The sequence below is a fragment of the Desmodus rotundus genome, chromosome 12 (genome assembly GCF_022682495.2).
Source record: "Desmodus rotundus isolate HL8 chromosome 12, HLdesRot8A.1, whole genome shotgun sequence".
NCBI classification, from domain to species: Eukaryota; Metazoa; Chordata; class Mammalia; order Chiroptera; family Phyllostomidae; genus Desmodus; species Desmodus rotundus.
In genome coordinates, this window is record NC_071398.1 from 8,368,272 (window position 1) to 8,389,972 (window position 21,701).

Here is a 21,701-nt window from a genome sequence, read left to right on the forward strand (position 1 = left end):
TCCCCAAGTACCTGGTTCTGCAGCTGGGTGGGTGAGGTTTGCGGGTCACTGTCCTGGAGGACCAGCCTCTCCCGTAGGGCTGCCAGCTCCTGCAGCCGGGCTTTCTCCTCCTGCAGCTGGGACATGGCCTCCACCATCTTATGCACCATGGGGACCGCACCTGGGGACCCCGACAGGCTCGAGCACCTCCCGCTGCCAAATAGCAGCCCACCTATGAGCAAAGTAGGGGCCGATCAGCAGGGCAGCAGAGGATCCACCCTGGCTGAGGAGAGGGGCCCACGTGGCAGGGCCCACCAGACCCTCAGGGCGAGGGAGGGGACAGCAGTGTCGGGGAGCCACGGGGCTCCAGGGCCTGCCTCAGAGGAAGTCACTTCAGTGGGGCAGCTTCTGGGGGACAGAATTGCCTGGGTCGGGACTCGGGAGAGCAACTTTCCTCGAACACTCCCTTCAGAGCATGGGCTCTACATCTGATGGGTGATACCCTCTTCATGGCCATCCTGCCAGTCCCCACGACTGAGGAAGACATGCCTTCGGCAGCAGCTGAGGAGTCGGGGTTACCTCCCCAGAAAGCGCTATGCTTGGGAGACAGGATTTCTTTAAACGTCAAACCCCTCTCCAGAGTAGAGAGGTGGGGGCTCCCCAGCCTGCCCCGCTCTGCCCTCTGCAGGACGTGGTCACCTGAGCACGGAGAGGGAGGGAGGAGAGGGTGTGCCGGGAACAGACGGACCCGAATGCAGAGACAGACACCGCGCGTGGACAGGAACACAGACAGGCCTGCTCCGGGCCGGCACCTGCACTCCCGGGGTGAGTACAGGGAGCGCCACACAGGCAGGAGGACGTGCTAGTACCAGGGTGGGCCGACTGCACCTGAGTCCTGCCACAGCCTTCCACTGTCCTGCCACCAGGAGCAGGAGAGAGACAGACCGACGGACGGAAGGACAAAGACACAGAGTCAAGGCCTGGGACCCAGGTAGGAGGCTCGTCGGAGCTTGCTTTGAGGGCACCGAGAATGGCCCAGGTCTCTGCAGGTGGGGAGCAGGCTAGGAGCTCTGGAGGGGGGAAAGGGGAGTGGAGGACAGGGTCAAAGGGCAAAGCCCCCCAGAGACAGGGTGTCCAAGAACAAAGCGTCCGAGAGGGAAGCGGGGGAGAAGCACCTGCTGGCCCCAAGCCTCCGCTTGACCTCAGAGTCCTAGGGCTTCTGGGTGCCCCCACGAGAGGTCCCAGAGCCGCAGCCCTGAGGGTGGGACTGGGGGCCCCCCGAGTCCCAAGAAGCCGCTCGCACCCAAAGTCACACACCCTGCTGGCAGCTGCGACCCAGAGGAGGCAGCGAGGCACTCACCAGGACTGCAGAGAAGCCACACGGCAGCCTGCACTGACAGGGTGGGGCGGATGGAGGGAGCAGGTTCCCCGGTGGGGCAGATCTCTCGGCACCATCCGCAGGAGGGGCGGGCAGTGAGAAGTCCCCGCTCCCAACCCCTTGGAACAACTTTGACTCAAGACTTCCAGAGAGCTGGAGCAGGGGCAGCCATTGGTTGGCTAGTGGCCCTGGCCATGTGGCCTGCATATGACACAGCTGCATGTCACACACAGCTGGCTGAGCTTCTGCTCTGTTCTAGAGAGAGTGAGGTCAGACGGATGCTTCCAGGCCTGCCCACGGGGCTGCCACCCGTGGGCGGCATGTGATGGGCATGGCCCTCAGCCCTTTGCAGACTGCCAGCGGGGGGTGGAGGGGGGGGTATGCCCTGGGCTCTGGGGAACAGCTGCTTCTGCCACTGAAGAGACGTGTGAGAGAGGCCCCTCGGGGTCCGAAAAGTAAGGACGACAGTCCTTGCCCAGAGAGGCACCCTTGGGACAGGAGCCTGGGTGCCGAGAGGGATGAGCCGGTGAGAGTGGGCACTACCCAGCAGACACAGAGTAGCTCCGCTTGTCCAGGATGTGGCTTGTGTCACAGAAGGTTCTGCCACACCCTCAGAGCCCAGGCCGGGTGGGGTCCGTCCCGACTCAGCGCGCTGGGGCAGCTGCAAGGGTGCTCTCCCCTGGAGAGAGCTCGCTGGGGAGAAAGGACCCTGAAGAAGCTAAGGGATGGTGAGAGAGCAAGGGGCACTTGGGGACAAGCTATTGAACCGGCTCTTACACAGAGGCGGCCACAGACCTCTTCGCAGGTCAGTTTCAAAACAGAGCGTGCCTCGGAGACCCTGCCTGGGCACTGCCCCTTGCGGGCCCCGCCCTGGCCCCCTGGACAAAAGTCAGTCCTTGCTCTTGACTAAAAGTGGCCTCTCTCCTCTCCGCCAATGAGGAGAGGCCACCTGCCTGGCTAGACGAGGCCCCCCTCCCCAAGGCCTGTCTGTCCAGGGCTTGGCCAGCCCCCGGCACCTGCCACAGCACACCAGAGTGCCGGCCCAGACAGGCGACCGCGGCTCTGGCACTGACTCAGAGCGGGGATTAGACGCTTCCACTGCGAGGCAAGTGCAGACCACAAATCAACCTCTGGTGACAGGAGGAGGGAACCAGAGAAAGGCCGACACTTTCTTTCCACACCCTCCTCGCCTCCCCCTTGGGCTCCTTGGGGGTGCTCCTTCCCTGTCTCACTGGGCTCAGGCTTCCCTCTGGGGAATCCCATGAAGGGGGCCCATAGCACTTTCCAGAGCCCGCCAGCCTTGCCAGAGAAGAGCAGAACCACCAGCTCCCCTTTCTCGGCCTCGAGGCAGCAGAGTGAGGCCCTGTCCTAGGGTCTCTGGGTCCCCGGTGGGCCCACGGATACGAGGGGAAGTGGTCAGGCCACTCTCTGCAGATGGTGGCATCTTTTACCTGTCTCCCTGCTTTGGACGGGCGCTGGGGAAAAGACAAAAAGCGGGGAAATTCAACTCCAGCCTGTGCTAGCCAAAGCCTCTTATCACCGAGTGGGGCCCCCGGTGGCTCTGGGAGGAGGGTGTGTCAGGAGGAGGGGCAGGCGGGCTGGGGTCTCTGAGTTCCATGTCTCGGCGCCCGGGATCTAGATGGGCCACCTCCAGGTAAGGAGGACAGTGGGTGGGGACGGCTCAGATGCCCCAGAGCCTCCCCTCCAGCGCCAGCTTCAGCGAGCACCGTTCCAGGTCAGTGGGCAGACCTCCTTTACCTGTTTTCTCTACATTCATGGTGCCACCAGCTTCCTGGGCCTCCCGGTCCCGCCTGGGGGCCGGCGCCGGCCTCTTCGGGAGCTTCTCGTCTTTCGTCCCCTGACTCTTGCTCTTGCACCCCTTGTCCTGCAGGGCCTGCTGCCAAGACACAACCAGAATCCTCACTGAATCCTTCACGGCAGTGAAGGGCACTGCCGTGGGGAGGGACCCCCTGGAGCCTGAGGACGCTGCACCCCTGGGGCTGGCAAGGACCCGGCCCCGCGGGCCATCCCTCACTGTGAGGGTAGGTGGGGACAAGGAGGTCCATGGTCTGGAAGAAAACGTGCCCAGCTCCAACCGCAGGACAGTGGCAGTGTGTTCCCCTGGCCCCATCAGCAGCTGGCCCTCTCCACCAGCAAGAAAGGTTCCTGGGCAGTTAGAAATCCTCAGGTAACATCCACCTGGCCCTGGGGTGCGTGAGCCACCAGTGCAGCTGCTCACTCGGCTCAGGCCCACAGCCCCACCGGGCCGGTGGCGATCACGGGGCCACTGCCCCTCCATGCTGTCAACTGCCCCCACCTCCCGATGGCACCAGCCTGCCAAGGAGGGGGCACGCAGGTCCACACAAGCAGAGGAAGGTCACGGCCCACCCCACTGTGGCCCACTGTGGTCCAGGAGGAGCCGAGGCAGAGAAGGCCGGGCAGAGCGGATGGGTGGGCCGGCGGGGAGGAGAAGGGAAAGACAGAAAGTCTTCCCCGCAGAGAACACGGCCTGCAACTCACACAGAAAGCCGTCCGAGGTAAGACCCTTACACCCAGCGCGATCCCATTTGAGGACAAGCAAAATAAAATACACCTCGAAAAATCAATCTGGGAAATATAAAGAGAGCGGTTCTCTCTGGGAGGCCCAGTGAGAGGAGGAACATGCATCACTGAAACTTGAGAATAAAAAAAATAAACAAAGGTGGTAAGAAAGGAAGGGAGACTTTGCATTTCATTTTGAACCTTGTTGGCATTTTCAGTTTTAACCTTATAAACATCTATAGTTTCTGCTTTGTTTTTTAACACCGACAGAAGTTATCTGGGAAGAGAGGTTGCAGACATGTTTTGCGTGCCTTCGTGCCCACCATTATTCCAGAGAGACATGGGCTGCGGTTTTAAAAACGCTCCAAGTCTAGAGTCGGAAAGGCCTGACTGGCTCCCTGCCTTGTGGGGGCTGTGTGGCCCTGGGCAGGTCCCTTTCCTGCCCTGAAGCTTCATTTTCCCCATTTTTAAAGTCGAATAGATACCAATCACCCACCTCACCGAAAGTGAGAGGCAACTGAGATGATACCCAAGACAAATCCTCAAAGTGTCTGACACCTGTTAAGAGCTCCAGACAGGTAGCATTATATAATTTCTGGAGTCACCAGTCTTTTACTTTTGTCATCAAAACGCCAGTGAAGGGAACGGAAAAGAAGCGAAAAGCGACGTCACCAGGCCAGTTAGTTTGCCATCCCCGCCCTCTCTCAACCTCACGCGCTGCTTGAGGCGGGAGGGCGGAGAGCCCATCTCTCATGTTTAGGAAAATGCCGCCAACTTCACTTTACCCCCACCCTTTGACCAACTGCCACTCCATCACGAGCAGGCTTGTCAGCGGTGGCGGCAACGGCCGGGCAGCTGGAAGTTTCCATTTGCCGACCAGAGCAAAGGTTACACTATTTCTGGCCTTCGGGCCAAGCCACCGGAAGGGCAGCCGGCCCCCAGGGGGTTGGGAATTTCTACAATGCCTCGGTAGGGACGGTCTCAGGTTTTAGCTGTTTGAGAGGCTGGCGGGGGAGGGCCACACACCCACAGTCACCTCCCCGTGTCTGGGTCCGGACTTGGGCCCCACACCCCTGACCTCCAAGCACCTACAAACACAACAGAGCTTTGCGGCGCCCAGAAGGACGTGATTATGGAATGATGGCTGCTGCCTGGAGCGCCTCGGGGCTCCGCAGCAGATCTGCTGACCCTGGGACTCGGCTGCAGCCACAACCCAGCACCCCATAATCAAGACTCGAGAACAGAGCCACCGCCCCGCTCCGAGCAGCCAGTTTCTGACCACCGCCCGACGTAACTACCAGTGGCTCAAGTCGGAGAGAAAAAAAAGGCTTCTCTGGTTTCTTTAACTGTTCTTGCTCCAGACCGGCTTGTCTCTCCGAACTTACTGATAGCAGGGCCATTGGGTTCAGTTTTCAGACGGGCCACAGAAGAAGGACCAAGAAACACCTCGAGGACCAAGACTGTCTCTGCCGTACGTAGCATCACGCTCTGGGCCCAGGTCCAGATCAAGACTTGGGGCCGGATGCCACCTGGGACCAGGATGTCTGTCTGCACGAGGGGGACGAGCTCAAAGGGCATGCGCGCTTCCCACACCCCATTCCGCCCTCCATTTGCACATGGCCCTTCCAGGCGAGCCCCCTTGTGCACGATCTTTCTTGGCGAGGGGGGCTTGCCGGCACGCCCAGGTAACTCTGCTCCCTCGTCCTCTGCCTCTGTGTCCGCGGCCCTTGCCCGTTCGCACTCCTACATCTGTGTCCTCTGCGGCACCTCCATCAGACTTTCGGGTCCAGGTCTCTTCTCTGCCGCATATCGGCAGCTGGCACGGGCACCCGGCACAGAGTGAGCACGCAGCCAGTATGTGTTAACAAAGGCGCGCGCTGACAAAGTGCAGAAGCCACGCGTCCTAAATGACTCAGCACTGTCGCTGCACGAATGTATGGACTGTAAGGAGCCCACTGCAGTCAGAACTAATAATCAGAGGGTCAGTTAGGAAACTCGTGGTAAACCCCGAAGTGGAGTACTACGTGGCAGTTTAAAAAGAATGAGGCGGTGGTCTAAATTCTGACATGCGTGAAGAAAGCACCGAGATTTACTGTTGCAGGAAAGAGCTAGCCACAGACCAGTATGTGAGAATAAATAATTTTAAAATGCATACATATAATTAAGTGGTTATATAGGAGAGATACACACTAAACTCTGAATAGTGCATTTCTCAGCCCTGGCTGGTGTGGCTCAGTGGATTGAGTGCCAGTCTGTGAATCAAACAGTCGCTGGTTCAATTCCCAGTGAGGGCACATGCCCGGGTTGTGGGCCAGGTCCCCAGTAAGGGGCGCATGAGAGGCAACCACACATTGATATTTCTCTCCCTCTCTTTCTCCTCCCCTTCCCCTCTGTCTAAAAATAAATTAAAAAAAATTTTTTTAAGTGAGTAGTGGATTTCTCAATGATACAGGGCTACGGGAGGCATTTAGTTTCTAGATATCACATTTCTGCCCTGTGCAAATTCTTTATATCACACATTATAAAGCTTGTCATATGCAGTGGTTCAGATCCCAGCTTGCTGTGTGACCAGTAGCAAGTTACTTAACCTCTCTGAACCTCCATTACTTCATCCACAAAACTTAGATAAAACAGCAACTGTGTCTTGAGACAGGAGGACTGATGTGAGATATATAATACACGGTACAGCGCCCGGCACAAAATCAGTGCTCAATAAATAGTAGCTATTCTTACTGCTCTCGTTCTGTATTATTTCTACAACCAAATATGTTTGTCAAGTTTGTCTTTTGAAAGTCCCTTGGTGACAACTGCAAGAGAAAAGGCCCCAAGTTTTGGGGGAGCCCTCTGTCCAGCTTTGGGTGCCTGCTCTAAAGGAGCAAATGCAATTGTCTTATTGTCTCACACGTCTGAGCGGGAAATCAACTGCTACCCTAACACCTACCTGCCTTCCTAACAGCTTCTCAGAGAAGGCCCGCATTTCCCACCTTATCCCCCAAGGCAGGGTGTGGCTGAAAAGCATCTGTCATCTCCTGAGATTTCCCCCCGAGATAACCTAATAAAGCAAATTGCTCCATCTATACGGGCGCACGGGCGGCTGTACTGCTGCTGCTGCGGGGAGCTTGGCAAAGAGGCACAAGGCAGGTCCCTGGCTCTCCCTCAGACTTTCCTTCCGCCCAGAAGCCCATGGGGATCCAGCTGCTGAAGCTCAGAGGAACCAGGCACACCGCCTGGCTGGAGCCGTCACATTTTACAAGCCCCCAGAGCTTACCTGCACGCTCAGGTAGAGCCTGCGGGGGCTCCCGGGGCCAGTGCAGTCCACGCTGAGGGCTCGGCACTGAGCTAGGGCCGGACGAGCCGCACTTCGGGCACCAGAGTCTTCATCACCGCCGGCCGGGGTGTCTTTTCCACGCCCTGTCCCAGGACAAGAAAGATAGGTGAGACACTTCAGCTGCTGGTCACGGGCCGCTGGGCAGGGCCACGGCTGAGCTCCAGCCAACCCAGGGGCGGTGAGGAGGGACGCACATGCTCTCACACGCCTGCCCTGCACGGAGGGAAGCCTGGCACCGGGCAGGGGCTGAGCTCTCTTCTTACCAAAAGCCATTCCAAGGATCCCTACAGGAGGGCACCCAAGACCCTCCCGGGCTCCCCTCCGTCCGCAGTGGCTTTGGAGCTCACACTTGCTCATGAGCGCCCTCTGCAGAGAGCAGCAGAGGAAACCTTGCCAGGCTCCGTGTGCTAATTAATCACTGGAGGTGCACCCTAGGGCCACGGCTTTATTACTGTGGCTGCCTCTAGGTGGCAACTTCTCCCCTGCCTTCATTAAGGCCAACCCCACGCTGGGTGGCCTGGTCCCTGCGACCTCCAAAAGCACGCTCGGGGCTGCCTAGCTAAAGTGCATCTCTTGTGCCTGCAACGCATCGCCTGCCTCACCAGATTGGGGAGAGGGCCGACTTTGACATCGACACCCCTCCACCCCTCCTCAACCCCCACCACAACCTGCAGGGCCGGCCGGGGTGGGAGGGGGCTCGCCTCACAAAGCAAACGAAGGAGCCACTGCCTTGGGCTAGGATGATATGTATCCTGAATGCCAGCCAGGGGCCAGGTGCTTTCCAGGCCTTACTACCCTCCTGGGTCCTCAGTTTCCTTGTCAGCGAAATGGGATAAGGCACCAAACTCACAGTCCTGTGGTGAGGACAAAATGCATCACCCACACAAAGTGCTCGCACAGTGCCAGGTGCCCACAGAGGTGCCCACAGACAACCAAGTTGGCAGAGCCCCTACCCAGTGGCAGGCAATATGCATAGCTTTCCACACACCAGATTTCATTTGTCTCAAAGTTTAAAAGTGGATAAAAGCCTGTGTGGGCGCAGAATCCTCCAATACTCATCTGATACACCTACATGCACACCGGCACGCACGCACACACATGCACACACACATGGATGCACACACACACACGAGACTGGGGGGACTATCTACAATGTTCTGTGACAAGCTTACATCGGTATCATTTTATTGTGCTCCGCAGACTCTGTGCTTTTTACAAATTGAAGGCAAGACCCTCCACCAGCAAAAAAGATGAAGACTCACTTCATTGCAATACCTTCTTTGCTGCGGTGGTCTGGACCCGAACCCGCGATATCTCCAAGGGCTGCCTATTTTTATTTTCTTTTTTTATACTTTGTTTTGGGCTTTTGTTTTTTAGTTTTTCAAGGGCACATGTTTTTTGCTTCTTGTTGTTGTTGCTTTAACCAGAAAAGCAATACTTGTTCCAATTCCATTGGTAACCCTCAGGACAATCTGGTGGGGTCGAGGCCAGCTTCAGTGTCTTCCAGACTACTAGGGGTACCCGACCTCAAAGCCCAAGCTTTCCCTGGAGGTCCCCAGGGTCATCCCAGCCTCACTGTCCCCTACAGAGAGACCTTGGAGGGCATCACTCTGGCTGCCACTAACGGCACAAATGTGCCGGGAGAGAGGGAACCGAAGAGGAGTTTGCAGCATGCCCTCCCTGGGCCTCAGTTTCCCCTCCTTTACATGTACAGTCCTGGACCCGATGGCCAGGAAAGATTCTGCTAGCCCAGACAGGCCAGCGATCTAACCCTTTCCCTGCAGATCAAGAACAGGCAGCAAACACCGGAAGGCATCCTGCCTGAAGACACCTCTCTCCCCTGACACTTCCAGGAAGGCCTGCCCAAGCCAGACTTGGGAGAGAGGGTCAAGGGCAGCTCCCCAGCCCTGGCAATCCAGACAATCCAGCCCCAACCCAGAATCAGAGTTGCTGCTCACTTCTTCATGTGGGAGGCACCAGGGGACATGACCCAGAAAGGAGAGCTGGTGTTGACAGTTCCCCCAGGGGGGCAGCGGCGGCCAGATTCGGGAATTCCTTCCCTACCCACCTGCTGTAGGGGACCCCTAGTAAAACCACCTGAATGGCGCTGAAAACCGAGCGCAGGGCACCCAAACCCAGCCAGGCCCCGCTCCGGAGCAGCCTCGGTCCACTCCTCCCGCCATCCGCGGGCCAGCCCAAGCAGGATCAAGTGTCAGCGGCGCTCAGGGAGCCCGGCAGCCACCTCACCTACCTTGTTTATCAGCCGCGGGCAGGAAGCGGAGGGAGAGACCCTGAGCGCTCTGCCAAGGACCACCGGACTGCAGAGCTACCCCGACCTGGCCCCTGGCCGGCTCGGGACCGCGTGGCAGTTGGCAACGCTCTTCCCCTGCTCTCGGGGCTGCGTTAAAGTGTAACTCGGCGCCCGCGACTTCTCAGCCCAGGCAGCACAGGGCAGCAGCCGCGGCGAGATTGACGCCCGGCCAGGCTCGCCGGCTGCGGGACCCTGTAATTTACCTGACAGCTCTGACTGAGCCTAGGAGCTTGCGAGAAACCTCGCTCTCATCTCTGGTATCTGGAGGAAGGAAGGGAAATAAAGAGGCATTTTAAAAATGCGGACTCACCAGTTCTCAACCTCCCTGGGCCGGTGTGTGGGAAAGGGCGGGCAGCCGGGCTGGCTGGGGCGGGGCGAGCCATCCCCGGCTCGGGCTCCGGGGCCCGGCCCACTCTCCACAGGCCGCGCAGCGAGGGCGTGGCTCCCAGGTTCCAGGTCCGGCGAGACTGGACCATGGCCCGGGGCTCAGCAGCCTCCTCCGGGCCCTGGGCAGCCTGCGGAGACAGCAAGGGGAGACGAGATTGAAGACCACCTGGCAGGAGCCTGGACCTGGAGGATCTGCACCAACTCCCATGCCCCCCAAGGACCCCAGGGCTCACGGCGGGGGGGGGGGGGGGGGGGGACAGGGCCAGTCACCATTCGGGGCAGGGAGGCTCAGAAGGGGACAAGGAGCCCATCCGCACGTCTGCAGCACAATGTGGAGATCCCTCTCTCGGCTCCTCCACTCGGAGCCTGGCAGTTTGAAGACTCGCCAGGTCACAAGGGCCCCACTCGGAGGAAGCATGAGTCAAAGGCATCTCTGCAAAGCTAATCAAAAGGGACCCTGACGGTTGCCAGTGACCAGTTAGGTTTATATATCAAATTCTCTGCAAGTCGGCTCATTCATGGATTCAAACTACAACACAGCAGGCAAGGAGTTGAGATACAAAGATTCATTCATTCTTCACTTAATTATTATTTATTGAGTGCCTGCTGTGTGCCAAGCACCTGCCAGGAGTCCTCTTTGATGAGGAGAAACACGGCCTCAAAGCTCCCCGAGGGGAGGGAGGTAAACACTTCAACAAACGTCCACAGTCACACCAGGATGCAAGGGGGCCCCAGGGCTCTGGGAGAACGGGAGTGGGGTGGGGAGCACAGCCCACATAGGGAGCCCCATAGATCCCTTATAAACCGAGCAAATGAACAGACTTCCCACGTTCACTGCACAAATTTTTATTGAGCACCTATTGTGTGCAAAGCAGCCTTGAGGGCATCTGAGGTGACCAAGCTAGAGTCCCAGACTTAGGGACTCTCTGTGTCAATAGTGACACCACTTACCAAAGAAGCCTAGTGAGCCCAGAGAGGCAATGCGGAGTTTGCTTTTGGTTTTAAAGTGGAGTTGGAAGCACACAAGGGCTTCTTACTGGTTCTACCTGGGTCGAAGACCACTTTCCCCGCCTGTCACTGCACTGACTGCTTTCTACCAGGCAGCAAAGGTATCTATTTGAACAGCGTCCTTCTCTCCTGATCCTCTGTGGCTCACTGCCCAGGGGGACGCTCGCAGCTGGCTCATCTCTGCGGCCCCACAGCACCCAGCCTGGAGCTACAGCTACATCCACACCAAATATCCAGCGACGGCTTCTTGGCTGAACGCCCTGAAATAAGTGAACGCAAAGGCCCAGACAGACGCTTGGAAGAGAGCAGGGCTGAATAGAGACTCAGGGCCACGCAAACAAGAGGCAGCCAGGGTGGGAAGAGTTCGCTCCAGGTGGGAAGACAGTTGGAGAAGGGAGGTGGCAGGAGCGCCAGGCAGGTGCAGAGTGCTCAGCAGGGACCAGGGAATGGGAAGGAGAGGATGGTTACTCCCCAGTGAACCATGCCACAGAGAGGGCAAACTGGAAGAGAGCCCCTGGAGCCTCTTTAAGGGACAGTGTCCATGGAGTAAGTCAGAGGGCAAACCAAGGGGTGGGCAGGGGCTTCAGGAAGCCACCACTTCCTTCTCTTCAGGGAAGTTGGGCTGCGGGGGAAGGAGAGGCTGCATTGAGAGCGTGTGGTACTGGGGAGCCAGTGGGACATGTTACGCTGCAGAGGGGAAGGAATGATGGAAGCATCGAGAGAAACAAAGAATAAGAGTGCAGGGACAGGTGGCCCAAAGACATGGTGACTGATGTTCACAGAGCTGAACCTTGGAAGAATGCCAGGCTCCTGACTAGGGACTCGTGGTCCCTGCCTTCCTTGACTGAGGAAGCTTGCAGGAGGGGGCTCCCAGGTGCAGTCTCACTGGGTGGGGGGCAGGACTGGGCCACAGGATGGGGTGGAGGCTAATCCAAGTATGCAGGCCAGCTCCACTAAGGAACTGGAGACTGGGGGGGTGGGAGTGGAGGGGGGCGGGCAGCCAAACCACCTCTTCTCCAGGCTGCTTGGCACGGAGCCGGGCACGCAAGCAACCCCAATGCCCAGGTACCTGATGGGCAAGGAGGGAGAGAGACGGGCTCCATCTGCATACTGAACGGGGCGTTGAATGTCAATTCTACAGTTGAGGGAAAAGACTTTTAAGGAGATCAGCTAAGTCTGAGGGGCAGGGACAGGAAGAGGCCATATTTCTGTGGCTTTGTGGAAGGGAAGTCAGGGAGGCAGCCAGGAAGATATCAGGAAGAAAGGGGAAGGGTGTGTGCAAGATCCTGAAGAGGAAAAAGCAGCTGAATTTAGCACAGAGGAGTGTAAAGATCTAAAGTATAAGCCCAAGGCCAGGGCTGCCACCGACCTAGCCCTCGGGGGGTGGTGCCATGGGGGCATGGTGTCGGAGTGGCTGTGATCAAAAGGTGGTCCAGAACCTGGCTCTACCTCCTACAGGATGTGTGACCTTGGGAAAATTACTTTGCCTCTCTGGGGCTCATCACCTTCATCTGAGAATGGGCAGAATGCCACCACGTAGGGTCGGTGTAACGATTAGACAATGCAGACATAGAGTGTTCAGAACACCGGGCATCTGCAAAGAGCTCAAACGTGTTTCTCAGTGATGTCCCTCCAGGGGTGTGTGAATACGGAGGGACTGGCTTCGGGACAGGGGCACTGCCTCTCCGGTTCAGGCCACCTCCACAGAGCTGCAGCACTCCCCTCCCCTCCGCTCCAGACCAGGGACATTGCAATGACTGAGGGACAGACTTGACCGCTTCTGTTGGGGAGGGCTTAGTCAGCCTGGGAGAGCAGGCAGAAGGTCAGGGAGGCTGGACAGGAGCTAGGACCGCCCCTAAACACAGTCACCCATCATGGGTTTTCCGGAACAACCAGGAGTTCAAAACCGCTGCTCCCTTCGTGCCCAAAAGGACAGCAGAACTCATCACCCTATGGCACTAAAGTCCCGTCAGTGAAAACACAGGGCCCCGCTCTGAGGCTGCATTCTTTGCAAATGACTCTCCCCGGCCAAGGAGATGGCTACTTTATCAAGGGCATGGGAAATAGGCCTGGGCAGGCAGAGGTCCTCACGGGGCCTGAAACCGGTGAGCAAGGGAATGTGAAAGGCCAGCGGTGGCCACCACCCACAACCTTGACACACGTGTGTTGGGGGTTGGGGGCGTGCTTGAGTGTTTAAACATAGCTTCCTCTTTAAAATCTCCCAGGACCAGGCCCTTCACTGCGCCAGAGTTCTGCTCGAACTCCCAACTGGGGGTTGAAGGAGGCGGCTTCCGGCTGGCTCTTCCCTGCCGGGACCCCCCAGGCTACTGCTGTCAACGCTCAATTCTCCCACAGCCCAGGCGCTCCTTCCTAACCTCGGGGCTGGCCCGCGTTCCCGGCCCTGCGAGGGGTCGAACTGCCCAGGGAACCTACGTGGTGGGAGGGCCCGACACTGCAGCCTTCCAGGGAGCCCTGGGGTGCGGGGGACCTCTGCAAAGGGAAGGGGCGGCGCTGACGGACACGCGGTTCTCGGGTAGGGTACGGCGTTCCCGGGCCAATGCAATCGAAATGGGGGTCCTGAGGTGGCTCTGATCCTAGGGGATGTGCCGCCCCCTGCCCTGCTCTGGACCAGGTCCCCGGCTCTGGCTGGACCGCGCAGTGTGGTGGGGGGAGACGGGGGATCGGAGGCGGGGGATCGCACGGGGCAGGGTCTCCGGGGCCCGGTCCTCCCCGCGCCCCTCAGCGGGGCCGGGCAGGGGGATCCCGCAGGCAGGGTGGGCCCGGACGCGGCGTCCCGATCACCGGGCCGGACGGACGCCCAGCGCCCACCCCGCCCCCAGCCCACCCGAGTCCCCAACTCACCGGCCTGGCGGAGGCAGAATCCCGGCTTCGCCGCAGCGCCGGGGGCTCGGCCGGGCTCCGCCAGCCGGCGGGAGGCAGGTCCACGCCGCCGCCTCTTCGGCCCGCCCCGCTCCACCCCTCCCGCACACTTTCCACAGGAAATGATTAACTCGGGCCGCGGCGCGTTCCCATGGCAACCTGCTCTAACCCAGCGGGGTCGGCGGTGCGCGCGCGCTCCCGCACACTCTCACGCGAGCACTCACGCGCGCGGCGACCCACGCCGCGACTACCGGTGCTCCGCCCAGACCGTGCCCTGGCTGTCCCGGCTCCTCACGCCCCGCGCACGCTGGTGCACACGTGCGCACTCGCCCACCGGCGCACACGCATGCTCAAGCGTGCCTGCACGGGCTCACACGCTGGTACACACCTCCCTCACACATACTCTAGTTGGTACGCTCGGACACATTCCCACACCAGTTGGTACATACACGTACTTTTGCACTGAAACTTAATAAGACACACATCTTCAAGCCTTAGTACAAAACTTTCACACGCACTAGTCAGTACTCACATACACTTACATGCCTCCTTGCTGCCCTTCACGCACTCTCAAAGTCTAGTGCACGTTTTTTGACACTCTAGCACATGCTTTTACACACACTCTTACACACTAGCTAGTACATGTATACACTGTCACATTCTCACACTTACACATGCACCCACACGCTTTCCCACAAACACTTCACACGCTCCTTAGTACACACGTATACTTCCACGAGCTCTGTGACTTGTTCTCTCACACTCTCATACGCGCATTCTTTTAACCCAAGAACACACTTTCACGTGTGCCCTCACACACTCTAGGGATGGTGCACACACATGTGCTTTCGCACATTATCACACGTTTTCACACGCATGCTCTTAACTAGCTCTGGTAGGAATACAGAGGCCAGGCTGACTCCCCAGGCAGGGCACCCCCACAGCCCTCCCCTCCCCCCAGGCAGATTAGTATCTCCCAGAGCGTGAGAGCTGCTTGGGACTTTTTAAGGTAAGGTATTCCTTTCAGCCCCAGTGAAAACACGGTGAAGGGCAGCAGCTCCCGGGGTAACCCCCAAAGGCCCTCTTCACAGATGCCTGGAGGAGCTGAGGAAAGACAGCTGACCCGGAGAAGCCACTCTGTTCTTTGTCTCCCAAACAGAGGCGGCATTTTACTCCAGAGTCAGCAGCAAGATTCCTCCTCCAGGGTGCGGAAGGAGGAGAAAGAAAGAGGCTGAGAAGCCAGCCAGCCCAGTGCAGGCTGATGGTGCCGCAGATAATCCGAGGAGGGTGGGCACTCTGCCCCTTCCTGCTTGTCAGGGGGTGGCCCAGGAGCAGCAAAGAGGGGACTGAAGGGGGGGTCCTGCAGCCACAGGAGGTTCTGTCTCCTGCTGCTGCTGCCTAGGCACCGGGCTGGTGGTCAAGAATCTCAACCAGAGACAGAGCCAAGGTTCGGGGCCTCAGATTGTTCTGGCTGCCAGAGCAGGACATTTACAACCCCCTGCTGCAAGGGGGCCCGTGTGTGTTTCACTTCCTAACCAAGATGCCGGAGCAAAAACCCAACAGGATAAACGTCCCTTTCCTCCAATGGTTCCCTGGAGACTTAGAGGCTTGCAGATAAGAGTCCCGGATAACCCGCCCAGTGGGGGAGAAAACCGTAATTTGAGAGTTACCTTCTCTGAATCTCCCTGCCCACCCTCCAGACGCCCTGGTCAGGGGAACGGCAAGGTTGGATGAGGGCGAAATTTCTCCAGACTCCTGACCAAGTGTCTCCCTTTGTTACAGTCCCTATTATCTGATTGCGGGGGGTGGAGGAGGTGTCTATCTTTAAAGTCCTTGCATAAAACCGGATGCCTTGTCTTACTTGCAGGCTGGTACCCGGACAGTAACTACAGGTTCCTTCCAACAAAATCAAAGCCAGATTTTTAAGTTAATAATAACATTGCTTGTTCTTTATCTCTGATTACAAAAGAAATAGATATTCATTGTAACCATAATCCCACCCACTAGAGATAAACGCTGCCAACATTTTAGGACAGTCTTTTGGTGTTTTTTTTTTTTTCTATGCACATAATAGCCACCATTTATTCAAAGCTAACACCGTGCCAGGCACTGCTCTAAGCTCTTTATAAACAAGAACCCATTTAACCCTGAACACTCATGAGGTGGGCACCATCGTATGCCCATTTTTAGAAGAGGAAATAGTCTCCAAAAGATCACTCACAAACCCAGTGTGTGATAGAGCTAAGACATACCCAACTGGTGTGCATGTAACTCTACATATGCACACAAATCACACTGTCCTGTGAGTATGGCTGCCAGGGTTTGATCAGATCAAAACACCAGTGAAGGAAAAAGAAATTTCAGGCATCAGGAGGAAGCATTTTCAGAATTCTAGCAAAACTCTGACTTGAAATGTAAAAATGAATTGCTTTCTCTTTTTTTTTAAGATTTCATTTATTTACTTTTAGAGAGAGGGAAAGGGAGGGAGAAAGAGAGGAAGAGAAACATCAATGTGTGAGAGATACATGTGCCCCGCACTGGAGACCTGGCCTGCAACCCAGGCGTGTGCCCGGATTGGGAATCAAACCAGCGACCTTTAGGGTTCGCAGGCTGGCGCTCAACCCACTGAGCCACAGCAAGCAGGGCAAAAATAAATTGCTTTCTGATGGAAAAATTTAGTTTAAGAATGCACAATGTCACCAGCAACTACATACCAATGACTTCAAGGTCATTTCTATATTAGAAACGGTCACTGATGGCTTGATGTGGAAACTGCCAACTCTCCCCTCGCTACCGGGAAAGTGGAGGACTTGCCAGGTAGCCAAGAGCCCGAGAGTTCTGCTCAGAACACAGAGAGCGGGCGTTTGCTTGATCTGACTCTCACAGTAACTCAGAGTAAAGCACAAGCAAGGCTTCCACGATGCTCCAAAGTTAATGATTTAACCTGAGATTCAATCACCTCCAGGCCTCTGCAATGTTGTTCTCCTCCCTGTAAGCCCTCTCACACCCACCCTGCTCCTACCTGCCGGGCCACACCTTTACCTGACCTACTACTGTTGCCCTTCAAGTCCTTCAAGCATAGAGGTCACTTTCCTTGACCATCCTAGGCTGCAAAGTCACTTGACTGCCTACCTCCTTGCTGCCGCCCTCCCACCCGCACTGGATTGTAATCAGCTCCTTGACATCAGGGCCCTTTCCTGGCTTGACTGCAGGGAAGGCCTGTGGAGGGCCCGGCATCAGGGGGTCAATAAACAGACCAGGTACAAGCCAGAGGAGAAGGACAGGGTACATTAAACACCTCCAAACAGGCTTTCTTCCCGTGCAAATTCATGATAAGTCTTATCGAGAGGAAGGAAGAGACGGATCCCTAAGCAGTTATTTCCATGGGGTCAGTAAGGAGTATCCTGCAGTTGTGAAAAGCGTGTATCTCTGCATGATTTTGGGTAAGAAATAGTTTCTTGAAGTCAGAGAGCAACATTCTGGGCTTACAAATCACACGGTAAGTAGTCCCGAGCCAATTGGAAACCACATCTTTCAGTTGCCCTGAAAGAGTCCGTGGTGGTGGACAGCTCAGAAAGAGCTGGGGGGACGGGGCTGGGGCAGGTGGAAATCCAAGGGGAGGGCAGGCAGGGCTCTGCACCTCACCCTGGGAGCGAGAGTTTGATCATCCAGCCTCTGAGCGCGGTGGGTGGGCTGGCCTGTTAGCACTCAGGAAGCCACACCCCTCTGTGGCCTTGGAGGGGCTGGGGGAATGTAAGCTCCTATCACTCTCTGCTGGTGGAGTCGGCTCCCCCAGGCACTGGGTGCTCAATCAATATTCGAACAAATGGGACCTTTCTCTCCTTCCAGCTCCCTCTGTGCCCTCCCCGTCCCTGCCCAAGGGTGCCTAGTGTCTAAAAGCTGTGTCAACAGGAAAAAGGGTTCTCCCATTCCCAAAGGTCTCTGCAGAGAACAGGGCAACCCTCCTCCCGATTTGCTTTCAAATCTCTATAGACAGCGACTCCTTTCTGCATTTGCCAGGGAGATTGGACTCCAAGGTGCCTCCTTGGCTCTCCAGTGAGGGGAACCTAAAACCTGTTATGACCTAAGAGAATTTGGCAAAGATAACCCCCTTCTGGCTCCAGGGCGGAAAGCAAACACGGATTTTTCCCCTTTTATCATTTCCTGTAGTCTAAAAAATGAGAGGAATGCAAACACCGAGGAGGTATGTACTTTTACTAGGTGATAAAAAGATTTAGCAAGAATGGCAGGGGTGGAGGGGGAGGATAGCCCTGCCCCCACCCTCCCTCTTAGAGTCTGCTCTTCAAAGACTGTCCAGAAGCCACGGGGGGCTCCATCACCCAAATGCTCCTGGCTTTGCTCCTTGCTCCTAAATCATCCTGTCTCTCTGTTCTAAGCCAAGACATGTATTATTAACTCGTTCCCACTTCCCCATTCATTTCTCCCCATCTGCTGCAAATTCGAGGTGTCTGGTTTGGGTTTTTTTTTTTTCCCCCTGCACAAATGTAGGAGAAACCAAGGGAGGAAAAAGCCCCCTATCCCACCACCCTTAACTTACTGTCATTGGCCCAGCTTTTCTCTTTGGTACTTGACTTTGAGCAGACGTTATTTCTGTGCTAAGGAGAGGCCAGATAGAGTGATGGTTAAGACTGGGTTTGGGGGTCAGGCAGTCCTGGGTTTGACCCCTGGCTCGGTCACTTCCCCGTGCCACACTTTCCTGCTGCGTCCGTGAGAGTAGAACCAGTACCCAACCCACTGGGTACTAGTAACTAAATAGCAGCAAGCAGGGAAGACTGGGAGGGAGCCCAGAACGGTCGGCACTCCACAGCCAGCAGGTAAGCGTAGAGGGAGGCAGAGTTCGCACAGTTTTCTACTCTGCCTGTCCTCACTTAAATCCACATACTACGCATTTCCCAAGTGACTTTTTCCTTCTGAGGCCCGCTCTCTCCTGAATGTCAGGCCCCAGATGGAGGACGAGGCCCAGGTCCCATTCCATGTTGGGGTCCCAGAGTCTGGGGGCCCACACAGCACTCGGTAAAAATGACTGGGAAAAAAGTCACTTTAAATGGCTGCATAATACCCCGCTGAACAACACTGCCCCCGACCGACCCGGCCACCCCATGGGGTCAGATAGGCGAGTGGCTCCCACTTTTTTCACTTTCATAAATAAAACTGCTGTCGACACAGCCTTGCTTTCCCACAGCCTGTTCATTCCCTGGGTGGGGTGGCAGGGATGCGCAGGGGTCTGTTAATTTCATAGATTCTTTCTGAATAAAGAGTGTGGGCTTTTTTTTTTTGACACTTTCTAAACATGTTGCCAGATTGCTATCAGGATGGCTGTACCAAATTTCCACTTTACACTGTCGTTGGCAGCATTTTTGATGGGAACTACTTTTCGCGCTAATTTACAGTTTTTCTCTTGGATCTGGAGTTCTCGCCGGCTGGTTTCCCTGGGAGGCAGGAGGCATCTAAAAAGACGTCTGAGCCCCGGCTGTCAGGAGAGGGGTAGCGTCTGGCTCCTTTGCTGGGTTTCTGTCTGCTAGGCTGGGCTGGGCGGGGCTGAGCACTGAGTCAGCACACCCCCTCCCTGTCTGCTCTTTAACCTCTAGTCACCTTCCTTCCCAGGTGGGGTTGGGAACATCTCAACCCCAGGAGATTCTGTTCAGGGGGCCCTCAGCGTCACGAAGGTTATCCATGCTCTGGCCCCAGGCTGGCACTTCCTTCTGGCTTCTTGCAATGAAGAGATAGATGCCTTCCAGAGGCTCCAGTGTCTGCAGTCCACTCTCTGTTCCTAGCGGGGCAGGCTGGGCTCTGCAGAGGCAGCAGCCAGGTGAGGGGAGCCCTGTGTTCCTGAGGGACGGCAACCACGGCTCCTGACCACCCTGCCAGCCTCTTGGCACCGCCAGCATCACTCAGCCAGGTTCTGCGGCAGCCCCGGGAATTCCCCCGCCACCCCCCCAACCCCAACTCTGGTCTCCCTCCTCTGGGGGTGGCCTTGTTTGCAAACAGCCACAGGAAGTTTTGATGCTGTTGATGAACCAGACTCCCACAGCTCTGGGTTCTTAGTCATCACTGACAAGTCTCAACCTTCTGCCCGCCCTGCCGGCTGACATCCCTGGCTTCCAGGTGATGGGGAAGAAGTGACTAGGAGCTCAGGAGTTTCAGCAGCTTCCATTCGTCATCTTCGCTGGGGAGGGGGAGAACCTCCACCCGCCCCAAACAACTGGTATGTCCAGGGCCTGCCTGGAAGAGCAGGGTGGGACTTGAATTCGATTTAGCGCAGTTCCGCTGAGGGACAGGTATGTCCCAAACACTGGGCTAACCCTTTTACACACAGGATGGCCTCTGCTGTCATTACACCCTCAGAACACGTGCAGTCGGTGCTATCATTGCCATTGTACAGATGGAGAAACCGAGGCTCTCTGTGATCAGAAAGGCCGGGTGGGGGCCCATGCAGGAGCTGGTGGCCGCTGTGGGAAGGCCGCTTGGAGTGCTGGGGGGAAAGGTGGGTACTTGGGGACGGGAGCTGTGTTCCCAACCACTGCACGGCCTTGGGCTCCCCTCTCTGGGTCTCCTATCCCTCCCTGGGTGATGAGGAGGGGCGCTGGTGACCTTCCCGGCACTAACGCTAGGTGCCAGGGATGACTGCAAGGGAAGGGTCCTTTCCGCTCAGCGCGGGGCCTCTGGCTTCACTCTTTGCAGTTGCTTCACAAAAGATGCCAGCACAAGAACGGAGATCAGTGGCTGGGGGCAGGGGGTGTGGAGTGCCTGCCTCTCCGGGCAGATGGCCCAGCCTTAAGGGGACAAAGGAAGCTGCATCTCGGAGACTCTGACCACCTTCTGAGAGTCCCGGCCCCGGGGTCAAACAAACCCACGTGCCTGCCAAGCTCCTGCTTGTCAATAATTTATTAGAATTTCACTCAGCTCCGAAGACTTTCAACCTGGCATCCTGCCTGTGCCCAGCAACTCGCAGCAGCTGGGCGCACTCCCCCGGGCGGGCTCCTTTGGAGGGAAGAGGCCTGAGGACTCCGGACACTCAGAGCAGCTGGAGAGTCACAACCCAAAGACAGACCCAAATGCTCTCTCCTGGCCTGAAACCCAAACCAGGCCTGGCGGCCAGGCTGGTGCTGGGCTGGGGGCCCCTGCCTTCTTCCTCCTGCCGAGGGGTGCATGTGCTGCTCTGGGCCCTGTTTTGTGGATTGGACCCCAGGCTGGTCAGTCCAGAGTCCAGGTATTGAGCTGCTGTGCCATACTGCCTCTCAAGGGTACAGTCAGTGGGGTCTTTGCCACCCTGGGTGGATCCCCAGCATGCATTTGAGGCTCTTTGGCATCTGCCTGCAGTGGAACTGCCCAGCCTTCTCTCCCACTGATTCCCCTGAGGTGCCCTTTTTCTGTTGCTTGAGTTTACTGCATGTCCACGCCTCCCTGCCTTTGCTCATGCAGTTACCTCCATGATGGCGGCCCATTCACCTGGGGAGGCCCCGCGGACATAGCACCCCTTCCTGACACTGCCCAGTCAGAGCTCCCCCAGGATCACCTTCCTTTTCCTTAGCTCACTTTCCCTTAGTCCCCTCCCTCTTGAGAGGGGCATATCTGTCTCCTCCATGAGGCTTGAGCTCCCTGAATTCAGGCTCCATGCTGTGTGACCTTGAGTAAGGCACTTAACCTCTCTGAGTCTCAATGTCCTCATAAATGGCAGCCCTAACAATAATGGTTATTATTATTATTATTATTATTGGTAACATTTGTTAAGCACCTATTAGGCATCAGGCACTACATGCTAAGTCCTTCATGTTATCTCACGTGACAGATGGAGAAACTATCAGTGTTGTTAGGACTATCCTGTTATTATTGTTGTGATCCTTTCTTCTGCCACAAAGCCTAGCATG

General features: G+C 56.8%; 2 protein-coding genes across 12 annotated transcripts in view; both read right to left on the reverse strand.

Moving 5' to 3' along the window:
* Positions 1-16, reverse strand: part of CIAPIN1 (cytokine induced apoptosis inhibitor 1) — a 249,534-nt gene extending 249,518 nt beyond the window's left edge. Inside the window, exon 1 of the mRNA XM_053914562.2 lies at positions 12-16. The gene's annotated coding sequence lies outside the window, so the exon portion shown is untranslated. The remainder of the gene's footprint in view (positions 1-11) is intronic.
* The window catches only part of KIFC3 (kinesin family member C3), a 32,807-nt gene extending 18,845 nt beyond the window's left edge, over positions 1-13,962 (reverse strand). For 2 of the 11 annotated variants that reach the window (XM_053914547.2, XM_053914548.1), the window contains exons 1-3: positions 13,795-13,937; positions 9,848-10,052; positions 7,167-7,309 (exon numbers count right to left, since the gene is read on the reverse strand). In XM_053914547.2, coding sequence (XP_053770522.1) covers positions 7,167-7,309; positions 9,848-10,013 — 309 coding nt within the window. In that variant the 5' untranslated portion in view covers positions 10,014-10,052; positions 13,795-13,937. Of the gene's footprint in view, positions 1-11; positions 212-3,115; positions 3,255-7,166; positions 7,310-9,477; positions 9,805-9,847; positions 10,053-13,794 lie in introns of those variants that run through there. The other 9 variants (XR_008425646.2, XR_008425645.2, XR_008425647.2 and 6 more) reach the window with 9 other exon arrangements.
* Positions 13,963-21,701: the final 7,739 nt, after the last annotated feature.